General features: G+C 36.6%; 3 protein-coding genes and 2 non-coding genes across 5 annotated transcripts; 4 read left to right on the forward strand and 1 right to left on the reverse strand.

Moving 5' to 3' along the window:
• Window positions 1-1,520: 1,520 nt before the first annotated feature.
• LOC104589837 (protein TIC 55, chloroplastic-like) lies at window positions 1,521-4,472 on the reverse strand. Its single transcript, XM_010248273.3, has 3 exons — window positions 3,730-4,472; window positions 2,836-2,938; window positions 1,521-2,720 (listed from the first exon to the last, which is right to left on the reverse strand). The coding sequence occupies exons 1-3, from the start codon at window positions 4,191-4,193 to the stop codon at window positions 1,602-1,604; spliced, it is 1,686 nt and encodes a 561-aa protein (XP_010246575.1). The 5' UTR covers window positions 4,194-4,472; the 3' UTR covers window positions 1,521-1,601.
• A 4,756-nt stretch (window positions 4,473-9,228) lies between these two features.
• On the forward strand, window positions 9,229-9,315 carry LOC148802088 (small nucleolar RNA snoR14). The gene has a single exon (XR_016083321.1). It is a non-coding gene; the product is annotated as a small nucleolar RNA snoR14 (small nucleolar RNA).
• Window positions 9,316-10,463: 1,148 nt separating this feature from the next.
• LOC104589835 (peroxidase 46-like) lies at window positions 10,464-12,873 on the forward strand. The gene is made up of 4 exons (XM_010248271.3): window positions 10,464-11,336; window positions 11,437-11,616; window positions 11,701-11,866; window positions 12,305-12,873. Exons 1-4 carry the CDS (start codon window positions 11,085-11,087, stop codon window positions 12,718-12,720), a joined length of 1,014 nt encoding a protein of 337 aa, XP_010246573.1. The 5' UTR covers window positions 10,464-11,084; the 3' UTR covers window positions 12,721-12,873.
• A 1,694-nt stretch (window positions 12,874-14,567) lies between these two features.
• On the forward strand, window positions 14,568-14,640 carry TRNAK-CUU (transfer RNA lysine (anticodon CUU)). Its single transcript has one exon. It is a non-coding gene; the product is annotated as a tRNA-Lys (tRNA).
• Window positions 14,641-18,625: 3,985 nt separating this feature from the next.
• LOC104589834 (Tetratricopeptide repeat (TPR)-like superfamily protein) lies at window positions 18,626-20,816 on the forward strand. Its single transcript, XM_010248270.3, has one exon. It carries the CDS (start codon window positions 19,006-19,008, stop codon window positions 20,542-20,544), a length of 1,539 nt encoding a protein of 512 aa, XP_010246572.1. The 5' UTR covers window positions 18,626-19,005; the 3' UTR covers window positions 20,545-20,816.
• Window positions 20,817-24,894: the final 4,078 nt, after the last annotated feature.

Below are 24,894 nucleotides of genomic sequence, written 5' to 3' on the forward strand. Positions count from 1 at the left end.
AGGGAAAGATCAAGAAAGAGTTCTTGATATCAGCTTTTACTGAAAGGCAGATTCAGTTCGGTGCTCATTGTTTTCTAGAGGATTCTTGTGAAGGATTCGGTGCGTGGGACGCACTCAGTTGGTTCCGTTCCACAGTTGTTGTGTCATCTTCAGCAGGAGCGGATCTTGGTGTCTTCTTTGGGCGTGAACACCAACTTTTGGAGATATTACTTCTCTGGATCAAGTATAATCCTTCCCTTGTCTTTTGGTTCAGATCTGGTTCGGTTATGGTTCAAGTAGGATGCTTGAATATTGTATTCTAAAATCAAGGAATACGTTTCCCAGTTGGAGGAAAGGTAGGAAATTTTTGAAATTCGCCCACCCATTTCGCAATCTTTTTGGCGTCCATACGATGGATGCTACCATTCCTTCACAGACCCCTTTCAACCTCACTTACAGCACGGAGGTAGTGATCCCAGTCGAGATTGAGGTCCCTACGCTACGCCTAGAAGCATACGACGACGAAGCAAACAAGGATGAACTACGCACCAACCTAGACCTACTTGGTGAGGTACGGGACCTCGCATACATTAGGTCCGCGGCCTACCAGCTGAGAGTAGCTCGATACTATAACGCCAGGGTCAAGAAGCGGAACTTCCGCGTCGGAGACCTAGTTCTTCGTAAAGTCATGGTACCTGAGCCCGGTGTTGGTAAGCTTGGGCCAAATTGGGAATGACCCTACCGAGTAAAGCGGGTACTCGGGGAAGGAACGTATGAACTTGAAGCCCTAGAAGGGAAGCTGAGTGCCCTTTATTGATATTATTTTTAAAAAGTTAACCAATTTTTGAATTTTTTTTTTAAATATATTACTTTTATTGATATTAAACGCCAAAAGTTGCCCTTATATGCTAGAAACCCTACATATTTACATCGATGATGTTTTGCATTGGTTTCAAGCGCGGTTAGGACCATATCCAATCCACCCCTCCCAACATCCCATATAGTTGGGACCGATCCTTTATGATCAAATTGGTACTTTAAACCTTGTGGAATAGATTGAAATTGGTGTATATAACTAAGGCTGCATTTGGCATTTTTTATTTTAGGGATTTATCTCCTTTTTGTAGTTAAAAACTCATTGTTCATATGGGCATTTTCATTGTAAAAAGGAGGTAAGTCCTTAAAATAAGGAATGCCAAATGCAGCATAAGTAGCATTGCTTAAATATGTTTTGTACATGGTTTTCGAACCATCGTTGACCCAGACAATCAGACTGTTCGACCCAAGAACCATCTAGGCAATCGTTTCGGTTTTATCCCAAACCTAGTCCCTGGCCATAAACCGTTGAGTTAGTCAATGACCCATTGATTCGGGCAATCGAACCATCAACCCATTCAACGGTTTTGGTTGTTTTTTATTTTTAATTATTTTTTATCAGAATGGGCCATCCATTCAAACCGGATGGTCGAACCATCAACCCAAAAACCGATGTCCAAAATGGTTGTTTTTAAAACCATGGTTTTGTATACTCGCACAACATCTGAACTCAGAACCTTAAAATATTCTTTATTGTACTGTCTTCATACCCCTACATGTTATATACAGTAATCTCTTCCTTTCTTTCACAATCTCCTGTGATGCCTAATGAAATTTGTTGTGTTGATTGCAATTACAGAGGAGCATGCTTGTACTCCTGCCAAGAACAATGCTGTGGAAACCAAAAGAAGAGCCTTCCATTGTCTCCCTGACACCAGAATGGCCAAAGCAGTTGAAGCAAGAGCCATGATAGAAAGGGCATTTTTCCAGGCTTCAAAAGCTTGGATGGCACTCCTGCAGTCCTTGCAATGGACCACATGTCGGAAATATCGATTAGCCGGATTAGGAGCATGTGTTGTTCCCAGGCCACCCTTTGCCGGCAAGGAAGCCGATGCTCCGGCAATCAGCCCAGCTGGTGCATGTTCCACCACAGCAGGCTCCCTAGGCAGTGAGATTGTTCTGTGACCAAAATGATAAGGCATCCCATGCCCAACCTTGTCCATCCACTTCCTGTACTCTGCAACCCAAGTGTCTGAGGATCTTAGGTTAATGTATAACTCCTTTGTTGGGACCTTCTCCTTCATAAGAACCTCATTTTGAGATGAGAGGAAGCCCATATCTTGCTCAAAAACCTTACATGCATTCTGGTGTATGTACCATTTTGGAATCACTTTTGGTAGGAAGGATCCTACAGTACTTCCAAACCTTACAATGAGCATGGATTTCCCTTGTCCTGCTGGTCGACAAAGGAAGAGGCCAGATAAGTAGTGTTTCTCCCCCTTGTTGTTGACAATCACACGGTTGTTTTGGAGAACACAGGGTGCATCAAAACGTAAGGAACTTGGGTTGTCTTGCTCACTTTCTTTACTCCATTCGCCTGCAAATCCACGATCAGTTCGTTCAGTAACCTTGAAAACCAGTGCTTGGGCATCTTCTCTTTTCGCACTCCAATCAGTTCTGTCGTGTGAGATTGGTACATGGGCTGGATCCATGAGGTTCTCAAGGAGTATTGAATGGTCATATGGAAGCTCATGGATGGTGGAGTTGTCCTGGAATCCTGGCCTAGCAAAGTTCTCAAACCATGGGAGCTTATCAGGGTTTGGTGGGTTCTTATCTGACATCCATACCCATACAACTCCTTGAGAGTCCCTCACCTCATAAGTCTTGGTACAAGCAGATCGAGGAATTTGTGCTCCTTTCGGGAGCTGTAGTAAGGCAAATTTGAGTTCAGAAAGAATGATACTGATCAGTTTCTTTCCAAGTTGTTGAAAATAAATGGAACAAGAGTCAAGACAAAATGGGGGAAGAAGTAAGACAGACCTGAGGAATCCTCACACATTTACCATCACCTTCAAATTGCCAACCATGGTAGAGGCATTCTAGTTTTCCATCAACCAACTGACCTTCTGACAATTTCGCTAATCTGAACAAATTTTGGAAGACATTCAAGATCAGAGCTTCCATGGCCATGAATTAAAACTTCAGAAGTGATGCCTTAAAAGGGGTACATGACAAGGGTAAGCAGAAGCTCACTGGACAAGGAAAAAAAAATGTAGCCCAACTTCCCTAACAGTAGACAACAGTTCATCACCACATCATATTATATTGCACATAAAAAATCATTCAGAAGGGAGACCCAACTTCCATCTACATGGAAAACAGATATCAGCGAAGGCCCAAAAGATTATTTATTTTAAAGATTTCCTGATATTTAAATTGTTTTCTTTTAATTTCAATTTTCTTTTTCTTGGTTGATACTGAGAAAGAATCTTCAGGTTATATTCTTTTTCCAATTTTAATCAGCTATTGATCAGGCTTCCATATCTAATTTCACTTGATTTTAACTTTATCCCCAAACAATAAGAAGGAAAACACAGTGGTAATAGGCTTTGTGACAACTCCAAATCCCCCCGGGTACTACTTAATTCTCAATCTAATTGACTTACTTTTTCCACGGTTTGACTTCTTGGCAAAACCCAGAACAATGTGATACGGAGTAAAAGAGGTAGGGGTTAGAGAGAATTAGGTCAGGATTAAAACGAAGAACCTTAAATAATCAGGTAAAAAATCATCAATTCCTACTCTACACCCTAATCTTACAGCAACCCAGGTTCATAATTCGGTGACAAATCTACAAACAGAAGCAAACCATCAGGACTAAAACGATAAAAGGGGGGAAATAACAGAAAAAAGAATCACTATCTGGGGTTTTACCTATGAGGACAACGATCTTCGTAGCACCTAAGAACGCCGCTTCCATCTTTATACAACACGAGCTGCTTATCGAAGACAGTGAGACCCAAAGGAGCATCATCAGGGATGTTCCGAGTAAGGTAGAGAGGATACCACTCTTCTCTCCAGTCATACTCAACGCGACCCACTTGTCCTTTCTCTTCTTCCACAAGAGTATGCCCCAGAAAAACACGATCATCTTCTGATCCTCCACCTTCCTTCTCATCAACAAGCGCTCCTCCTCCAACCTCTGCTACTGCGGAGCAAAATATGGATCCCCTTCTTCCTTGCTTTAGTCTTGTTTTCGGGATCAGCAGCTCTGCAACAGAAACAGTTGCTCTTGAGGTTTTTCTTGTTGCAGTGGTGAGATTGTGGGGGAGCGGTGAGAAGGGGAGTGTTCTTGCCAAGGAATTATTGGAGATGAAAGGGTGGTGCAGCAGAGCCATTTTTGTGTTGAAGTTATCAACTACTTGTGATACACTTCAGTCCTGACCACACAAACTTAGAAGAAAGAAAACTTTGCAAAATTTTCTTTTGGTAAATCAGTCAGACATGCAAAATTGGAAGAAGAAAAGACAAAAAACAGGTTGAGCATGCGGAGAATCAAAGACTGGGATGGACCGTCACCGAGCCTAGCTGCCTTGCAGATTATAGTGTCTTGGACGTACAAGCAACTCATTTGTCCATTTGCCCAAAGTAAATCTGCTGAGATTTTTTCAGACGCCATCCAAGTGAAATGCAAATACATCAGCATTTGAAATAAAAAGTTGATATTATCTTGTTAAGGAGTTCACATCTCCGCCCCCACAAGGCGCTGCCCAACAACGTTCCACAACACATCTCTGCCGTGTATTAGGAATATCCCGATGATTATACGTCACCCGTTCTGATATTATTATCGGGAGATGTGTTATGAGACGTTGTGGGGCGGAGACCGGATCTGCTCCTCATATGATGCGCCTGACTCACACACACATCGTACCATAGATTGGGAACATCTTTCGTACTTGACCTACTTCTAACAAAAGACCTAGATGATTCGAAGCTACAATACGCAAATAAGTTTTACCTTTTTTTTAAAATGCAGCCATCAATCTTTAATTTAATTCGTAGACTCGGTAGTATCCATTGTTTTTTTTGGGTTTCTTGCAGAAAAATGCAACTTTTTGTCCTAAATATCAATAAAAAATAATATTTTTATAAAATAATTAAAATAAGATAATTTTTTAGAAAAATATCATAAAAAAGACAGGAATATTGTTCATCGTCTTCTTTGACTCTGCATTCATGCGAAGAAATGTGTGAGATGGTTCCACTCTACTTTATGTGCAATAAATTCTTTCTGGATTATATTCTGGCATGAATGATGAATCAACCATACCACCACCTTCCTTGGGTCAAAGCATTTCATGTTCGTCTGGAATTGCCATCAAATTTGGAACTGGGCAAGCCATGCCGATAGGTCTCTTCAATCCGCAAAGTGTGTGCTTCATGCGCCAAGGGAAGAAAGGTGCAAGCCCACACGCCTTGGCAGGTGTATACTATCATGCCAGTGTATTTTGGGGATGAATAAATCTTTCTGTTTCTGGGACTTGAATATCACTGATCAACTCATCATCATCATCATCACTTGAGAAATGGTAGGCAGAAGAAGAAGGAACCCTCTTATGCATTTTCTTCTTTGAAGAAATTGAGTAAGAAGAAGCCAAGGCATCTGCTACCGGGAGAAAACGACGTATTATGAAACTCGGTGAGTGATTTCCTCTAGATTCCACCATCTCTAAACCTTCATGCTCCAATCCACGCACCCCAAGGTTCACGCTATCAACAATATCTATGGACTCTGATAACGAGAAATTGTCGTCTATTACATCTGATGACAAAACCTCATCGTCGTTGGTGTCGGTATCGTCATCACAGTCCGTTGAATTATCATCTTCATCATCGTTGTTGTCGTCGGTAAATCATCGTCATCATCGCAGGCCACTTCGTCGGAGGACACCATCGACCCGATGGAAGCTTGGGAGGTGGTGGGCTCTCAGCAAGGAGGTCGCTTTTCTCAATGTCGTCTTTGGGCATTCCAAGAGATCTCTCCCATGAAAATGGGATCCTTTTACTTATATCGCGAGCAATTCCACAGGGATCTGCATTTGCATATGCATTGATGGAACCAGCTGCGGCAAGACGCCTTGTTGATAGAAGCGGTGCATTGAAGTTCAAGCTGCGGCCATGACATCTCTCATTTGAACCCTCTTGATCCATAGCATAGAGCTCAGAACTATGAGTCAGCAGAAACAAGTCAATGGCACCACCAAACCATCCACTGAATTTATTCTGACCATTCATTTGGGTAGCTATGGCTCGCAACGACAGATGAAAATTGACTAATTAACATCTTTTCTTCCTTATGGATTTATGCAGAAACAACTAAGACGAATACTCCATGAAACATAAAAGTAGAGTGGAACCATCGCACACTTTCTTCGCATGAATAAAGAGTCAGAGAAGATGATGAACAGTATTCCTGTCCTTTTTTGATATTTTACTAAAAAAATTATTTTATTTTAGTTATTTTATAAAAATATTACTTTTTATTGATATTCCGAGCAAAAAATTGCCCTTATTAGGTGAAGGGATGATTACGTTAATATCTTATTAACCATTATGAGAAAGAAGCTATAAGATTACAGGAAGGATGAACCCCTAGTGAAAAGTTTATCATCTGATAGAGGTAACGACGAGTTTAACGGCAAGCATGTGAGGTCCACGAAATTTACCACACAGAGTCTAGGGTTACACAGGTTTGATCCTGTGAGGTCCATTATTTTCTACCTAGCTCTTTCTCAGAAAGCTCTCTCGGATACTTAATCAATCACTGCTGTCAAGTCAAAATTATAGAGCTAGACAATTTTTGGCAGTGGATGCCTAATTAATCAACAATTGTTTTAGGCAAAATTATATGTGCTACTGTGATACTCAAATTGTCCCTATGGGGATTCACCCACATCACCAAATATCAAAAAAAAAAAAAGTATAATGCCCTCTCCCTTTCCTCTATTAATTTACATTTTTTCTTCATTTTTTAGGATTCTAGCATTACTTAAAATTGAAATACAGTGTTTGTATTTGTTGAATCTATCTCTTGGTTTAAATTAAAGATCATTTGAGAAATCTGATATTGTTTGAATTTTAAGATTTCTAATTAACATATTTATTTATTTATTCATTTATATTCTTAAATTGTTTGATTTGGTGTGGCTATTTGATAGGTATAAAAGCTAAGATTACTAGTAGGAAGGCATTGGTACGATGGCATATTGTATTAGTATCGAAAGGTACCGATGTACAAAATACGTTATGATTGGAATTATATCCTTCTACTAATGTATGCCATTGTATTGGTGCGTATTATATAATACAATTCTATAATTAGCACTCCAAAGTTATATCAAGAACTATCAAACAACACGCTATAAAAATTAAAGGCTAACGTGATTTGAACACAAGACAACCATGCCCAACAATTAAATACACCATTAATGACTAAGCCAACACTCATTTTATGATAATAAATGAAATATATTAATTTTTATTATTTATTGTTTATAACCAATTCAAATAAATATAAAATATATTATATTAAGCCTCCCCAACTATAAATTAAAAAGAATAATATTTAAAATTAAAATATTATAAACTAATAGAAAAAATAATCTATCAAATCCACATTTATATCAAAAATGAGTTTTAATCTTAAGAAATTTATACAAATAAAAGTGTTAATAATAGAATAATCATTTTAATCCTTTTTCTTTGGAAACTAATAATTATTTTAGTGCATAAAATTTATAAATTTGCACATGATATGTATCTTAAAAATTTTATAAATTATTATTTAATATTTTGATTTGTATTAAATAACAATGTATTTATTATTTATAAAAATAAAATATTATTTACAAATTATTTGAGAATATATTATAAATTGAATCTATCAAATCCACTAATCTACATTTATATCAAAAAATCGATAATTTAAAGAAACAAAAATATCAATAGTGGAATAATTATTTTAGTAATTAGAAATTATGAATTTACATATGATATGTATCTTCGAACTTTTAATAGATTTGTTATATTTTAAGATCATATATTTTTGTAAATTATTATTTGATACTTTAATTTACATTTTATAATAACATATTTATTGTTTACAAAAATAGAAATATTACTTACCAAACATTTGAGAATTAAATTTTTAGTTGACCTTTTAATTAATATTAAAAATTAAAAACAAGATATATATAAAATAATTAATATAATAATTCAAATGTTGCATATGCTTATTTTTTCCAATTGACTTTAATAGAAAATAAAATAATAATGGTTGTGTATGTATTACTTTGTAAAAATCTATATAATATGTCTTAGACTCTTGTTTAATTTATTATCAACAAATTTGTATGATTTGTGCATCCTATTATAATAATTGCAATGCATTTCTTCATATATACCATTAAAATATACATTTTTTTTTATATTTATACACTACTTGTGGTTATTTTAACATTAAATTTTGTAGTATTAATATATTTATGGAATTTGTATGCATTTTCCTACTTTACCCAAACTGTCGGATATAATATCCGATACCGATACTTTAATCCCGGTAGGAACCAAGAGGAAACACAGTATGGCATTAAATTAAAGTTCGTTTATTATAAAAAGGGGGAAATGTGGGTATTCATGGGGCAAAATGGTAAAATTTGTAATTTTAAACATTGAATTATTGCCCAACTCAAACACACTTATTTTTTCATAAGTTCTGAAAAGCAAAAAAAGAACACTCTTATTACTTTTCAAACTTTAGACCTAAAAAATAGCTTTTTGACTTTTCAACATCAGACTTTAGTGTTATCAAATGCCACCTTAGTCTCTGTTTTTTTGTAGAGCAAATTTGAATTGAATATAAATTTGGGTAAATTACAAAGACCCCCCCTGTACTATGGGGTATGTGACAAAGACCCCCCCTATACTATGACAGTGAGACAAAGACCCCCTTCCATTAGCCTTTCATCAAAACCTGCCCTTGCAATATTTTTTAATCTCCATACTACCCTTAGAAGAAAAACATTGTTTCGTTTCAGAAGCTGGCATCGTGACCGGAGAGAGCGGAGAACCTTCATAGCAGAAGCTGGTGCCATTCGGCAATTGCTTCAGTCAATTGTAGAAGTTGAGTGAAGGTTAGAATGAGAGAGAACGTTTTGCTAGAAGTTTCCAAATAAAAGAAAAAAATCATGCGCCAGGAAAACATAGTGGCTACTCTAACCTTCATAATAAACTTTGGCAATTGCTTTAGTCAAATAAATGTTCTCCCTCACTCTAACCTTCATAGCGGTTACCTTCTGATTGTTCTCCACTCTCTTTAGTTTCCTTATTTCAAAACACTAGTTAATGGTGTGTTGATGGATGTTGGGGAAGACGAGGTGACGATGAAACTCATGGTCTATCAATCCACTGAAATTATTAGTGTGATGTTAATCATGAATCCCAACAGGTTTTGTTTGTTTTCTCCACAACAACCAACACCTTGAATTCATTTTCAACACGCCATTGGAGGTTTTGTTTCTTTTTCTTTTAATTTATTTATTTGGGGTTTGATTTTCTTTGATTTGCAGCTTTCCCTTTTTTTCGTATTTTGGATTTATTGTTCTCTGTATCCTTTTAGGAGTATTTCGAGATTTTCTAGTGTCATTCTTGGTTCTACAAAATTGTTCATTCAGTAGCCCTACTCGTCCAGCTGCATTCACAGTTTGTCATGCTCAACTTCAAGAGTGTTTAGTTATAGGCGCATGCATATTTATATGAACAAACTCTAGTTATAATCGGCCTCGCATCAATCAACCCAGGAGAGCTAGGGAGGCTCAGAGGCACAACCACAACCAAAGAAGCTGGCTCCACCGTCGCCCAGGAAAACGTGGTGGCTCCACTGTGCTAGGGAGGCTCAGTATTGAATCTTGCTCTACAGATAACGATAACGCGAATGGTGGTTGGAGAAGTAAATCCGTTCAGAACGGGCGGAAAAAATCAGCCGGAGGAGAAAACATTCAGTCTAACCAGCGCCCCTTAAATCTCTCTTCATCAAACGACAAAAGTTCCGCGGAGTACGGCAACGACCATGGGGAAAATGGGCTGCTGAGATTAGAGACCCCGCACGAGTGTACGCTTGTGGCTGGGAACTTACGACACCGCCGAGGAAGTAGCCAAGGTTTACGACAATGCAGCGATTCAGTTGAGAGGACCAGATGAATTTTGCCACTCCGCCAAAGGCTAAGCAGGAGATACAAGTACCAACCAGTTTTGGATAAGATTCCTTCTATTGCTACCTCTGCTACTGTAACATCGGAAAACAGAGGAGATGGAGAAAAAAAGGGGAGGAGAGAAATCGGGAGAGAGAGGGAGGACTTCTGAAGTCTGCCGCTGTAACAGTTACTGCGGCTGCTGTTGCTGTATCGTGAGATTGAAGATGAACAGTGTTTTTCTTTCAAGGGTAGTATGGGAATTAAAAAATATTGCAATGGCAGATTGTGACGGAAGGCTAACGAAAGGGGGTCTTTGTCCAATGCTGGCCATGGCCTTAGACACATTAAGGTTTATTGCAATACAAATTTTATTTATATTAGTGTGAATGCTGGCCATGGCCTCAGACACATTGAGGTTGGGCTCAGGCCCTGGCCTCCTGGCCCTGTTTGGATTGATTAGTCGGTCTCAGTTGGGCCTCTTTAGCCCAGTTTGTTAAAAGAAAAATGCTCTAAACATGTTCGAGCTGGGCTAAGGATTTGCAACTACTGGCCAGTCTATACTCTATAGTGATGACAAGGCATGGTAAATGTAATATGGTTTACTCCTTCCAACTGAGCCTCGACAATATTGTCTCCAACAGGGCACTGCAACCGTACATTGAAAACATCTCCCTTCGTCATTCATGGGGAGATGTTCCCATACTGGTTGGGATTTTATTGGGACCATGTGTTGGTAGCTGATCCGATAAGAAATTAAGATGAAGAGAAATCTCCATATTTCTTTTTGTTCAAAAAGAAATTAAATGGTTTCTAGTCCTTCGCTGGGAAAACAAGTGCTAGCCCATCTACCTCTTGCAGTCACTGAAACTAATAAATGCTGCTTTAAGAAAAGGCGGTAGCCATTACTCCAGTTCTCTCTTTCTCTCTCCGAGTAGTGTGTACAAGCAACAGTATTGACTATTGAGCAAGTAAGAGAAACACAGTGTACATTAGCTCTGATCTTTTGCTCGGATTCTTTGATCAAACCTTCTGTGTATGGAGCCAAAACGAATATCTCCAGTTTCTCTTGATCTCTACAACCTTTTTATACTTGTTACCCTGGCGCTTCTCTTCCAGATCGGGGTATTGGCTGCTTCCTCCGAGTCTAGGCTCTTCTTCAACTTCTATGCAGCTTCATGCCCAACAGCAGAACTCATGGTGAGAAACACAGTGAGGTCGGCTTCGGCCTTGGATCCAACAGTCCCTGGAAAACTCCTGCGTTTACTGTTCCATGACTGCATGGTGGAGGTCAGTGAATCAAAACCTGTCCAAACGAAAAACCCATCAGTTACCAAAAGTAACCGTTTTTATAACTCTGCTTCTTTGTGTTCTGCTTTTAACTTTATAGGGTTGCGATGCTTCCGTGCTACTAGAAGGAAATCAGACAGAAAGGAGTGATCCAGCCAATGCATCGCTTGGAGGATTCTCAGTAGTCGATTCTGCCAAAGACTTGCTTGAACTCTTCTGTCCTGGAACTATTTCTTGTTCAGATATCCTTGCTTTAGCTGCTAGAGATGCTGTTGAATTTGTAACCTCTCTCTCTCTCTCTCTCTCTCTCTAACACACACATAGCAAGAGCGTGACCAGAGGGTTATGTATTTTATATACACAGGCTGGAGGACCATCAGTTAATATTCCAACAGGTAGAAGAGATGGAAGAGTGTCTTCAGTGTCTAATGTGAGGCCAAACATGGTGGACACTAGTTTCACCTTGGATGAGATGCTTGAGTTGTTCTCCTCTAAAGGGTTGTCTCTAGATGACCTTGTTACTCTTTCAGGTATCAAAAATATACAACCCATCTGCATTTACTTAATGATTCAATTAATCTAGAGGATCAATTAATGGCTTGCCTCTTGGATGGAGCAAATCCAGATTCTGCCATTGCCAGATTCTTATTCATATCAACCTGAGATTTTGCCATTGCATGGAGGGATTATTTGATAAAAGTTGAAATTAATGGCTGATCAAGTGAATGAGTTAGCATGGAGGTTGTAAACTCTCTAATGGCTGAATCTGAAGTTGGGTTGATTACAATATTCCCCTAAGAAATATTCCATTCAAACACACATCAGCCATTATCAGAAGGCCCCAAAGCAATATTCCCTCTAAAACTCAGAAGGCCCACGTCTTATCATCAAACAGTTAAGATTGTCTAGTTGGTAGCAGTATGATTTAGAATAATAATTACATTCTGGGTTTGTTGTTAATCTCACAGGAGCTCACACAATAGGATCAGCACATTGTAGTACATTCAGTGATCGGTTCCAAGAAGACTCGAATGGGACCATGACATCCATTGATGCATCTTTAGACAAAATTTATGCAAGAGAACTGATAAAGCAGTGCCCTATAGGGGCTAGCGAGTCTGTAACTGTCAACAATGACCCAGAAACGTCCCTCTTGTTCGACAACCAGTATTACAGGAACCTCATATCCCACAAGGGGCTCTTCCAGTCAGATTCAGTGTTGTTTGTTGATGGAAGAACAAAGGCAAAAGTAGAGGAGCTCTCCCGTAGCCAAGAGATTTTCTTTCAACAATGGACACAATCGTTTCAAAAGCTTTGTAGTGTAGGCGTGAAGACAGGTGAGGAAGGAGAAATACGTACTTCATGTAGAGCAATTAATGGGTGAAGAAGCAAATTCTTGCTTGCTACAAATTCTCCATGCATATTGTTTGGTCTGTGTAGCATTGTTTATTTGTGTCGATTAGGTTATTTAAATAAACTGAGTCTGTATGCTTTGGATGGAACACTGCGAAGCTTATTGCAAGAATCCTTTCACGTACATGCTCAACATCTTTCCCTTCAATTTCTAATTGACTTTTTTTTCCTGATCTTATCTAACCTGCAAATAAATGGAGATTATAACTGTTCTAGTTTTCATTTTTTCAATTATGTCAATAGATGGATTCTACTAGTCTGCTTCTGATCAACTTCTTCTCAAATGAATAGAATGAATCATATATACAAACAGAAAAAAGAGAGTCCTCATTAAGCCCCTAATTAGAACACTATTTTTGGCTGCTTGCACTGTTGTAAATGCGTGTAAGTGCAAACAGGAGTTAAATTCTGGTTCAATTTTACCTCAGGTTTGATGTTGTGTCTCATTTGTTTGTGAAAAGTAAATTAAAGTGGTGCGGTTCCAACTCTTATGAAAGAGAATGGAGGTGGGGATTATTTGTTTAGGATTGATTATAAAAAGCAAGATATATGATATGGTCCTCATTTTATATGAGATAGAATTGAAGTAAGAGAAAGGTAGTGTCAATTTTGCATCAATTTTTTAGATTAAAATTTACACCGCTAAACAACTGCAAATGAGATAAAAATTACAAATTTTGCATCAGATAGAAGTGTAAATCATAGCTACAACAATTAGATGCAAAATTTATATCTGGTTCAGATTCGAAGGGCAATCAAATCTTGTGTAAATGCATGAAATTGCAAATAGGTCGAATGTAAATTCTGGCTTACTTTTGCTTCATATTTGATTTTTTTCTTATTTGTTTGTGAGAAGTAATATAAGGAGTAAAAGAATGTAGTCTCCATCTTGTATGAGAGGGTTATTGGCTCTTGAGAGTGAGGTGAGAAGCAAGCTGATGTAATCCCCACTTGATATGTGAGAGATCGAATTGATGCAGGAGGAAGGTGGTGCAAATTTTGGTTAGTTTTTAGTACGCAAAACTTGCATTGCCAATTACAACTTAACCTTACAAGCAAACGAACACAAAACCAAATCAGGTGTAAAATTTGTATCTAGTTCAGATTGACACTGTAAAAATAAAGCCTTATGATTAGGGATGTCAATGAGGTTGGTTTGGTATGGGTTTGTCTCAACCTTAACTTGATCCTCCAATGTTCCCACTTTAACTCAACCCGATTTGACTAATTAAATAATATGTAATTTCTGAACCCGCCCATGCCCTATAGGGTTTAAAGTTTAAACCCCATACCAACCCAACTCAACTCACACTCGCTCAATTATATTTTTTATGATAAATTTTAAAAACCTAAAAATTAACCATTAATTGATGTTGGAATGTGATTTTAAGATGTCAATTTCTTCATTACTAAAATCAAAATAAACATGGAAAGAAATCCTAAAGTTTAAGACAATGGAGTTAGGAGTCAACAACTTATACGAATACCCCATATAATGTAAGGGATTGGTATCATGACTTAATAGGGCAGATGAACCAAAACATGAACCCAACTTAAATTAAAAAAAAAAAAAAAAAAAAAAAATCAAAACCCTAACCCAATCCTACACTAGACCTGACCTGAACCTGAGCGTTGGTGAAGTCCAGGTTTACCATTTAACTTTGTCCATTGACATCGGTACTTATGGTCTATCCTGTTAGGAATATGATGATGTTAGCAATGAATTATCTACAAAAAGACCTTTCTTAATTAGGATGAGTTAGGGCGCTAGCCGCTAGTCGCTAGATAAATTAGGATCAAGGAAACACATTATCAAAAGCCCGTCTAGCTCAGTAGGTAGAGCGCAAGGCTCTTAACCTTGTGGTCGTGGGTTCGAGCCCCACGGTGGGCGGATTTATTTTTGCACAACATTCAAAAAGTATTTTATTTTATTTTTGGGGCGCTTCTTCTCCAACCTTACCTTTTACCTTTTTAAGTATTAACACCTGTAGATATATTTCATAGTTAGGGATTGTAATTTTTCCCATAAAACCAAGGCCTGCCCTATGGAGCCAGAAATTTACAAGGTGATATTTCCATTTATTCATCAAAAGAGGAGTCCTTTTGAAGCAGTATGGATTTTCCTTGATATCTAACATAATGCATGACCAACCATAGGATGGTTTGAAAATCATTACGAAACACTACTCCAAAATGTTCTATTTTTCCATAGAAATGGGTTCGCTCAAGAAGGGCTCTAGAAGATGTTGATCGTAAATGAGCAGATTGTTTACGAAGAAACACGAATATAGATTCGCATTCACATACATGAGAATTATATAGGAACAAGAAGAATCTTTGATTCCCTTTTTTCAAAAGGGAACTAGATTTCTTTGGGATGGGTTTGTATATCATTCCCCGGCTCTGGTGACAAATTATTAAAATACCCTTAGATTTAACATTAATTTCTAAAATATCTCTGAATTTTTTCCAAATTTCTACAACCTCTAGAATGACATAATCCTATGGCGGTAGGGGAGGGGGAGGGGGGCCCTGCCCCATTCCCATTCCTATCCTTGTTTTTTTTTCTTTTTTTTTAAGGAATTTTGCATTTTTCAACATCACCTCAATTTCAAAATACCATCTAACATTCCCAATTACCACAAACCTCTTCTTAAATCATAGCCTCCTAAAACCATTTTGTTTGATTATTAAAAAAAACTCCTAAAATCATTTTTCTTGATGGCATTTGTGTTTTTCTTATGACTAATCAATGGATTTGTGTTAATATTTTTAAAAATATGGTTGAATATATTTGTATCTATTTTGATGGGATTGTAAATTGTAACTTTTATTTTAGAAAAAAATGAATGATGTAGAAATAAAAAAAAAGTGAATTTGGCATTATAAAATAAAATGGCAGAGAATAGGAACCCATGGAAACAAGGATGAGGAAATCCCTATCCCCATTGGTAGGGATGGGAACCAAGGATGGGGATGGGGTTTTTTGTGAGGATAGGGATCATGACTGGCTCCTCGTATCCAATTATGCCATGGTTTTGAAAACCAGATTGAATCGGACGGTCAGACCTATTGACCTGAGAACCGATCAAGTGATTGGTTCTATTTCAACCAAAAAGCCCTTATGGGCCAAAAACCATTGATTTGGTCAATGACCCACTAACCCGAGCAATTGAACCATCAACCCATCGACTTGGACAACGGTTTTGGCCATTTTTTGTTTTATTTATTTTTAAGTCAAAATAGGTCATCCATTCGAACCAAACGATTGAACCATTCGACCTAAAAACTGGTGGCCAGAACAATTCCATGTCTTATCCAGTTTTTATAACCTTTCATTACGTTGTTGTTCCTAGTTCAACATTTTCGTGTCAAATGTGTCAACCCTTGATGTCATAATTGAATAAAAAAATTAAAAAGATAAAAACACAAAAATTATGAAAAAGATACTGAAATTTTGTAGAAAACATTTGGGAACACTTATAACATTATATGTTCATCATATTAAAAAAAAAGATTGTTATAAATAAAAGTTATATATATATAATACAAAAAATTGTAGAAAATTTTAGGCAAAAATTACTACCATCATTATCACCATCATCTAAATCTAAAATTGCCATGTACAAGGCACATGCACATTTATTTTATAAAAGAAAGAGGAAGACCAAGAATCCTCTCATTACTCACATATAACAAGTATTTATTTTTTAATTTAATTATTAAAATATAAAAGTCAAAATCAGATCTCTATTATGTCTTGATTTTTTGGGTAAATTACAAAACCGCCTTGTACTATGGGGTCGATGACAATTACTTAGGGATGGCAATTTCCCCCGTAAAATCGGGCCCCCACCCCCGCCCTGAATTTTACAGGGATGGGGAAAATATTTTTTCCTCGAACCGGTGACAGGGCGGGGACGGTTTTGTATATAATTCCCCGAACCCGCCCTGAGCTCGAAAGTAAATTAGTAAAATATCTCTAGGTTTAGTATTGATATTTAAAATATCTTTAAGTTTTTCCCTAAATTCTTAAAATCATAGGATCCCATAATTCTATTTTCGAATTACCCCTAAAATATTATAATTCAATTTCTAAAATACCCCCAAATTCCTATATCCTATGTATAAATTATCCATAAAATAGATAATTTTTAAGTAGTTGCCTTGGAGTAGGGAAAATTCGGGGATTCCCTATCCCTAATGGGGAGTGGATGCTCTGCCCCGAACCCGCCCCATCGAGGAGGGGATGAGGAGGGGGTGCCCCGCCCCATTGCCATTCCTACAATTACCCCCTTTAACTTTCATTTGCGACAAAGATCAACCTATACTATGGGGTCAATGACAATTACCCCTGAATTTTATTTGCAACAAAGACCCACTGAATTTTCAGTTCACAACAAATATCCCCATGGCGGCATGGCCATTAGGTCAGATGATAGCATAATGCATTAAATTACCAAAATACCTACACGAGCTTTCTTTATTTTATTTTCCTCATCCGTTTCTATTAAACCCTAATTGACCCAATAATACCTCCATTTTCTCCAAATGAAACCAACTAAAATAATAAGAATCATTTCATTGGCATAGAAAAAAACAAGTTTCATTAAATTCTTGTTTCATTTTGTTGGCATGAATGTCTCTTTTCATCATAAAATATAAAAATAATCCACTCCTTTCTCCAAGAAATTAAGAAAAAACAAACGAAACCTTAAGTTTATATTTATCAAAAAGAAATCTCTACCATATCATTTCAATATTGAATATAACAAAAAATCTACAAGGATCTTTAGAACTTAAAACATCTAAGGGGACTCCAATATTATATTTAGAAAACTAATCAAATCATAAATCATTCAAATAAATAAGAAAATTGCAATTTAAGAATTAAAAAAGTTAAACAGCTGAATAAGAATTTTTTTCAAAGTTAACTAACAGAACCCTAACAAAGGAGGTATTTGTAATTTACCCTAATTTTTTCTAATAAATTCACAATTTATATAATTAATTAAATTGATCTTATAAAAACATTAATTTATAAATAAAAATAATAAATCAACACAAATTTTCCTAACTAACCAATAAGAATAAAAAAATGGATGCAAATTAGGATCCTTGTAAAATAATTTAAAATAATATAAATTGATATATAATAGATATGCAAATGAGACTGGATTAGGTCAATTTAACGTCAACCCTAATCTAATCTGAAGTTTTGGGGTTGGATTGGGGTGTATATACATACATACGTGTGTTTATGGATGCAGAGTTGCACATATACATAAATGCTACATGCATACATATATGTGAGTACTTTACTTGCATAGGTTTAGCCAAAGCCTCAACTCTAACCCTAAACCAAATCCAATCTTTTCAGATTAACCCAGCCCAAGTTGTAAGCCCAATATATAGTGACTACAATTAATAAAAAGTAGTAAAAATTTAATATTATAATATTTTTATAATTTAAAATAATAAAATTTAATAAAGAATCAATACAAACTTGTCTAACAATCTCTAAACATGTACTTAGTTTACAAGTTTTATTATTTAATATCCATTTAAAAATAATTACATGAATAAAATTTTAAAAATAAAAAATAATTATTCTTTTTAGACATTAGCTTGGTCCAATTCGAAATGTCATAGGATTTATTTTGCTTTAATTTCACCTCATGGATCTATATCTTCATTTAATTTTTTCTGATAAAATCTATTATTACTCTCTCTAATAACTTTATTAACCTTATACACATTTCCCTACCTTTTACAATATTCAAACCAAATACAACCTTGTCAATGCTTCTAATTCCCCACTCCCTCGTTAAATCCCGCTTTTCCTTTGGTTGAGCTGGGTTAAAGGCGAAACCAAGAATAACCCTAACATTACGTAAAATGCTAATTTTAATGTGAAAGCCCAAATTTGACAAACCCAATAAGACTAAAACCCTCACCGAAAACAAGCCTGTTCGAGTCTTCAGTGTTCTTGCTTTCTTCACATCAATCTTTGAGTCCTGTCTATTCTCTAACCTCTCAGTTCCTTTTCTTCTTAATGCTGTACTTTGCATTCATCTGCTCGATTACTGTTATCCGGCCTCGACTGCAATTACGGTGAAGCTTTATTGCAACCAGAGTCAGTTCACCGGCGTGGATTGTAGCAGAAATCTCAGGCGGCAACAGAGTTGAAGGAGGAAGTTTGAGGTAAAAAAAATCAAAATTTATTTTTCATATTTTTAATAGTTTTATTATGTGAATGAAGCTTGCAATAAGGCCAAAGAAACCCAAACGGTTCATCCAAATCCCACAGAACCTCACCTCAGTATTCTCCATCTCTTCCGATTCTTCCCAATTATCTCCTCCCATCCCCGAAATCGATTCCGAAATCGACCGAATCACTAGACTCATCAATGATCATCCATTTCATCCCCTCCTCTTCCGCCACATCCCACCTTCTCTCCTCTCCACCACCCTCGTCGAACAAGTCCTCGGCCGACTCTTCTCCGGCCACTCCAATGGCCTCAAAGCCTTTGAATTCTTCAAGTTCTCTCTCCATCACTCTCAATCCTTCTGTCCGAGTCCCGACGCATTCGAGAAGACCCTCCACATCCTTACTAGAATGCGGCATTTCGATAAAGCTTGGGAGCTAATGGAAGAGATGAAACAGAAATATCCTTCCTTGCTCACCCTCAAGTCTATGAGCATTGTACTATCGAAATTGGCCAAGTTTGGATCCTTTGAAGATACCCTTGAAGCCTTTGATAGGATGGAGAAAGAAATTTTTGTGGGGAGAGTGTTTGGTGTAGACGAGTTTAATGTACTCCTTCGAGCGTTTTGCACACAGAGGCAGATGAAGGAGGCTCGGGCTGTATTTGGGAAGATGTATTCAAGGTTTTCTCCCAATACCAAGACTTTAAATATCTTGCTTTTGGGGTTCAAGGAGTCTGGCGATGTTACTGCTGTTGAACTGTTCTACCATGAGATGATTCGCAGAGGGTTTACGCCGAATGTTGTAACGTATAATATCAGGATTGATGCTTACTGTAAGAAGGGTTGCTTGGGTGATGGTTTAAGGCTTCTCGAAGAGATGGAACAATCAAATTGCTTTCCAACGTTAGAAACAATTACCACTTTGATACATGGTGCAGGGATTGCTCAGAACCTGTCACGAGCCCGGCAATTGTTCGATGAAATTTCACAGAGAAATTTGAAACCTGATATTGGGGCTTACAATGCTCTTATGGCTTCTTTCGTCAGAGGAAGAGATGTGAAGTCTGCAGTCAGGTTGATGGATGAAATGGAAAAGATGCATGTCAGGCATGATAACGTTACTTATCATACGTTGTTCTTAGGATTGAAGAGGTCAGATGGCATTAAGGGTGTTCATAAGCTCTATAGGAAGATGGCTGAGAGAAATTTTGTGCCCAAGATGCAAACAGTGGTGATGTTGATGAAATTCTTCTGTGAGAATCAACGACTTGATTTGGGATTGGAACTGTGGGAGTATCTGGTAGAAAGAGGTTGCTGTCCCCACGGGCATGCGTTGGATTTGTTGGTGGCAGGCCTGTGCTCCCGAGGAAGGGTGAAGGAAGCTTACATGTGTTCTGAGCAAGTGCTGGAGAGAGGAAGGCATCTGAGTGAAGGAGTATTCCTCATGTTGGAAAGGTCTTTGGTGCAAGCAGGTGAGGCTGACAAGTTGAGGAAACTTGATCAAATGATAAAGAGGTTACAAATGGTTTTGCCTTCATCAAGGGGGCATGCTTTAGGTCTTTCGGCTTCAACTACTGTAAATTGATGCATTGTGGGATTACAGAGAAGATTTTGAATGAGGCATTTTGCCAATGTTTGTAATTCCCGTCTTTTCCAAGGCTATGCTTGGTTTGACAGAAAATTAGAGAAATAGAAAGTTGAGGGAAGGCTCTTTAGGAATTGGTATTGCCCCCACTTCTAGCTTTTGCCTTTTCCATGTCATATATTGTTTTCCTAAAATGGAAAAAAGAATCATAACCATGCTATGAATTTCTGCATGATTTTAAGATAGTGGATTTTCCGGACAACTGCCACCCACATGATATTGGATGGATGAATTTTAGCCAAAATTTTAAAAAAGTTTCATTCATACATACATACATGCATGCATGTATATATATAAACAAAAAACTCATCCAAAACATGAAAATTTCAAAAATATTCATCATTGTATTCCAACCATAATATCATATTGCAGTGATACTAGAAAGGAGTCTTGAATAGTAAAAGCATTCTTAGATACTTTTATAAATGAGGTCAACATTGTCAGCCAATTGGATATGTCACTTAGAAAGGAGTCTTAGTTACATGTAGCTCAAAAGATACAAGAAGTTACTAGGGTGTTTTTAGAGCAACTCCAGCTAAAAAATGAATATGATTATTTGAGGAAACATTATTAAGAATGGTCTTCCTTAATCCATGACAAGTGAAGGTTTTGACCTTGTCATTGTTTCAATGACTTGGTCTAATGAACAATGGGATGATTACTTGAAGGTAATGAATATTTATTATTCGATTTTTTTCATATCAATACCCATTAAAAATTTTCTTGACTCCTTGTGTCGTCTACAAACACAAAATCACTCCCACGTAAAGAAATTTAGACATTTAGGGCTCCAATGGGTTAATGACTGTCACCAAACAAAATTGTCGGGGTCCTAGGGTGGAAGGGTTAGTGCAAGGAAATTTGTTGCCCAATTTGAAGTGTACTTCTATTAGTAAAGCATGTTTTATTAGTGGTTCCAAATTTGGCATGAAATATCAAGTAGGGAGGGAGCAAATGAATCTAATGATGACAACGGCAAGTTAATCAATTTTATGCCCGATCTGTCTTCCATTAGACGGAAAAAGTCCAAGGGAGCGGAAGTGGTTAAAGAACTTTAAAGCATTAATAATTCTATCAATAGCATCATGGAGATTTTGGAGGCACCTCCACCACAACCCATAGTGCCTACGCCAACCCAAATAGCTCCACATCCAAATGAAGTTGAAGCACAACTTATAGTCTGGAATGTATAAAGGCATTGCTTGATTTAGGAGTTTCTGAAACACACCAAATGTATATTTCAACATCTATGCTATTTGTCAAGGATGTAAAATATAGGAGGGAGTGGATGAAGTTACATGGAAATGTGTCCATAAATGTGCAACTCGCATGGTTACAATAGATAGTGAAAAGACTTTTTGGATAGTGAGAATATTTTGTCATTGGTTTTAGCTACAGTCTCAAGCGTCAGCTCAATATTTTTTTTTCCTTTTTTATTTGTAACTTATGAATAGTCTAAAATTACTTTGTCATGAATATTATTGCTTAACCAACCTATTATATATTGTTTTTTAACGTATCATGACTTATTGTCAGAAAAAGGTCTTTCAGTTGGTGGGATTTTTTTATATGACTATACATTTCAACTACCAATGGATTGGGAAAAATACATCCGCTTCCTAGCATTGCTTTTCATATGTTGGGCTGTAAAAATTAGAATGTTTAATTGTTATGGAGAAACATTCATCGAATGTTCTGAAAATTTATTACAAGTCATCGAGGAACCAAGCGTAAATGATTGCATGCAAAAATTAAGAGATATGGTATTCACAAAAAGAAATCCACTGTATGTTAAAACACATTATATTTACTGACAATATGCATCATCAGCAAATGTGGAGGAGCTTTTGTGATAGATCAACTTACTCTGTTAAAATTGAGTGGTTGGAGACTATTATATGCAACTACTTTGATCATTAGCTAACTTATATAATTATGATAGTATTCCTTGTATGCTTTTGTGTTTTTGTGAAATTTAAGCAATGATGTAAACAAGTTATGTTTCATTAATACTTAGTGCCATTTAAGATCATATTGTGATTCGATATCATGTAGCAAATTATCTATTTTCTCATATTTTTTAAGTATAGATGTTAACTATTGTTTTAAAAGGCTTTAAGCCTCGAGGCACGAAGTGTACATGTTAAGGCTTAAGTCTACCGAGGTGGCATTGATTTTCCCCAAGGCTTAAGCTTCACCTTATTGTGAGGCTTATCAAAATGAGGTGTAAGCCTCAAACACCAATGTGTGAGGCATAGCCTGAGGTGTAAAAAGGCTTAAGCCTCGAGCATCATGGATGAGAGTGCAAATTTTAGGCTAAATAGAAAAGTAAAATGACGACGACGACTACTATTACTACAACAATTTACAAACTTTAATTATTTTTTCCTTAAACTTTGAGGCTTACACCTCACCTTTTTGGGCCACTATACCTCAACTATGCCTTAAACCTTTTAAAACCTTGATATTGACAATAAAGGTTAGGAATGCATTGAAGGATGTTTCCTTTCGATCTGTTCTAGGTTATCTTTTTTGGTGGTTGGATCTTGTAGAAGGAGATGGTGTGCTGGTTGTCAGTTGTTGACAATGCAAATTACACTGTTGCATTGTAATTTCTTTTCATTTGTTTCAATTTGGAAGGAGTACAAATACAAATATGTAGAGTGCAAAGACTTATATTTTGTATTATTTTGTATGTATTTATATTATGCAAATTTGTATTTGTACCTTTTCCAAACCGATCAAATGGGAGTGCAAATTTTGATTTACTTTTATTTCAGGTTTTACTTTGTTTTGTTTGTCATCACTGTAGATGAAGAAAAATAAAGCCTGAAATGTAATAAAGTAAAAAAGATGAAGCAAAAGTGAACTGGAATTTGCATTCTTATGATTTACATCTTATGCATTTGTACTGAATTTGGCTCTGTTTGGAAGGAGTACAAATATAAATATGTACAGTTCAAAACCTTATATTTTATATGTATTTGTACCGTACATATTTGTATTTATACTCTTTCCAAACTGAGCCAAAATTTCATTTTCTCTGCAAATAGACTAACAGTCAAAAAGTGCCCTGTGAAATTTAGGTGGCATTTGGATAAGCTTTGGCTCTCAAGCCATTTAAAGCCCAAAATAAAAGGTCAAATTTGGGCTTTTTACTTCAGACTTCTGGCTTTGAAGCTTGTTTGGCAATTTTGACTTTCAAAGCATATTTTTCAAAGTTAAAGCAAACAATATGCGTTGGTAATGTAATGAAATGTAGTCCAAACTACCATATTTTTCAAAGTAACACCATCCACCACCATTAAAACATGCCATCATATACCAAGTAATGTAATGAAATGTAGTCCAAGGTACCAAGCTGTGTGGACTGAAAAGATTTGTCTTCAACAAGTTATAAAAACAAAAGATATCAACATATCTATTCAGTATAGGCTTATAAAAATAACATAACTATTCAATAGACCTTGATATATCCTTAAGGTGTAATTTCTAGCCATTGATAAATATTGATTTCAACATGCGTCATCAAATCTATGAATGCCTATGAAATAACCTCAGATAAATCTTGAATTGCTTCCCTCCGAATTACAAAAGACGAAACCCTTAAACCTGCATAAAAAACACTCCGTGTTCCAAAATTTATTATTAGCTACAATGTTGTATGTTTAGGGTAATGCTGACAGTGGGTGTCAATTGGACCAGATTCTGATTTTTGGTCCAATATGATTCATTACAGATAGATAAGGAACAATTCAATCCAATGAATACTTTAGACCATTTTGGAGTGGTCCAATTCAATGTCTGAACCATTTAATCTTTTCAAATCGGTCTTAATTTAGATTAGTTCTAACCAAGCACGGTCCATTGACACTTGTATTCTTATTTTCTATCAATGGACCAGATATATTGGTTCAACCAACCCAATCCAATATAAACCCATTATGGATGGATCAGGTCCAATTCAATCCAATAAATACTTTGGATTGGAATAGTCGAATTCAAAAATGTATCTTATTGGTCTCTTCAATCCATCCAAATTGATTTTGATTTGGACAAGGTCGAATCCAAAACTGGTCCATTGACACCCCTAATTATTGATTACTATTGTTATTAATATAAAATAAAACAAAGTGTTAGTAGAGACCAGATTACCTACACTCATTTGGTATGTGCTAAGGTGCACTTCCAATGAGATTGGAAGACATAATTCACATGGATGACCCGGTTCACTTGTGTGACAAAACTAAATGGCATGCTTGTCCCATTATATCTTCATAAATCTTTGAA

This window comes from Nelumbo nucifera, chromosome 2 (genome assembly GCF_055504915.1).
Source record: "Nelumbo nucifera cultivar China Antique chromosome 2, China Antique-T2T, whole genome shotgun sequence".
NCBI classification, from domain to species: domain Eukaryota; kingdom Viridiplantae; phylum Streptophyta; class Magnoliopsida; order Proteales; family Nelumbonaceae; genus Nelumbo; species Nelumbo nucifera.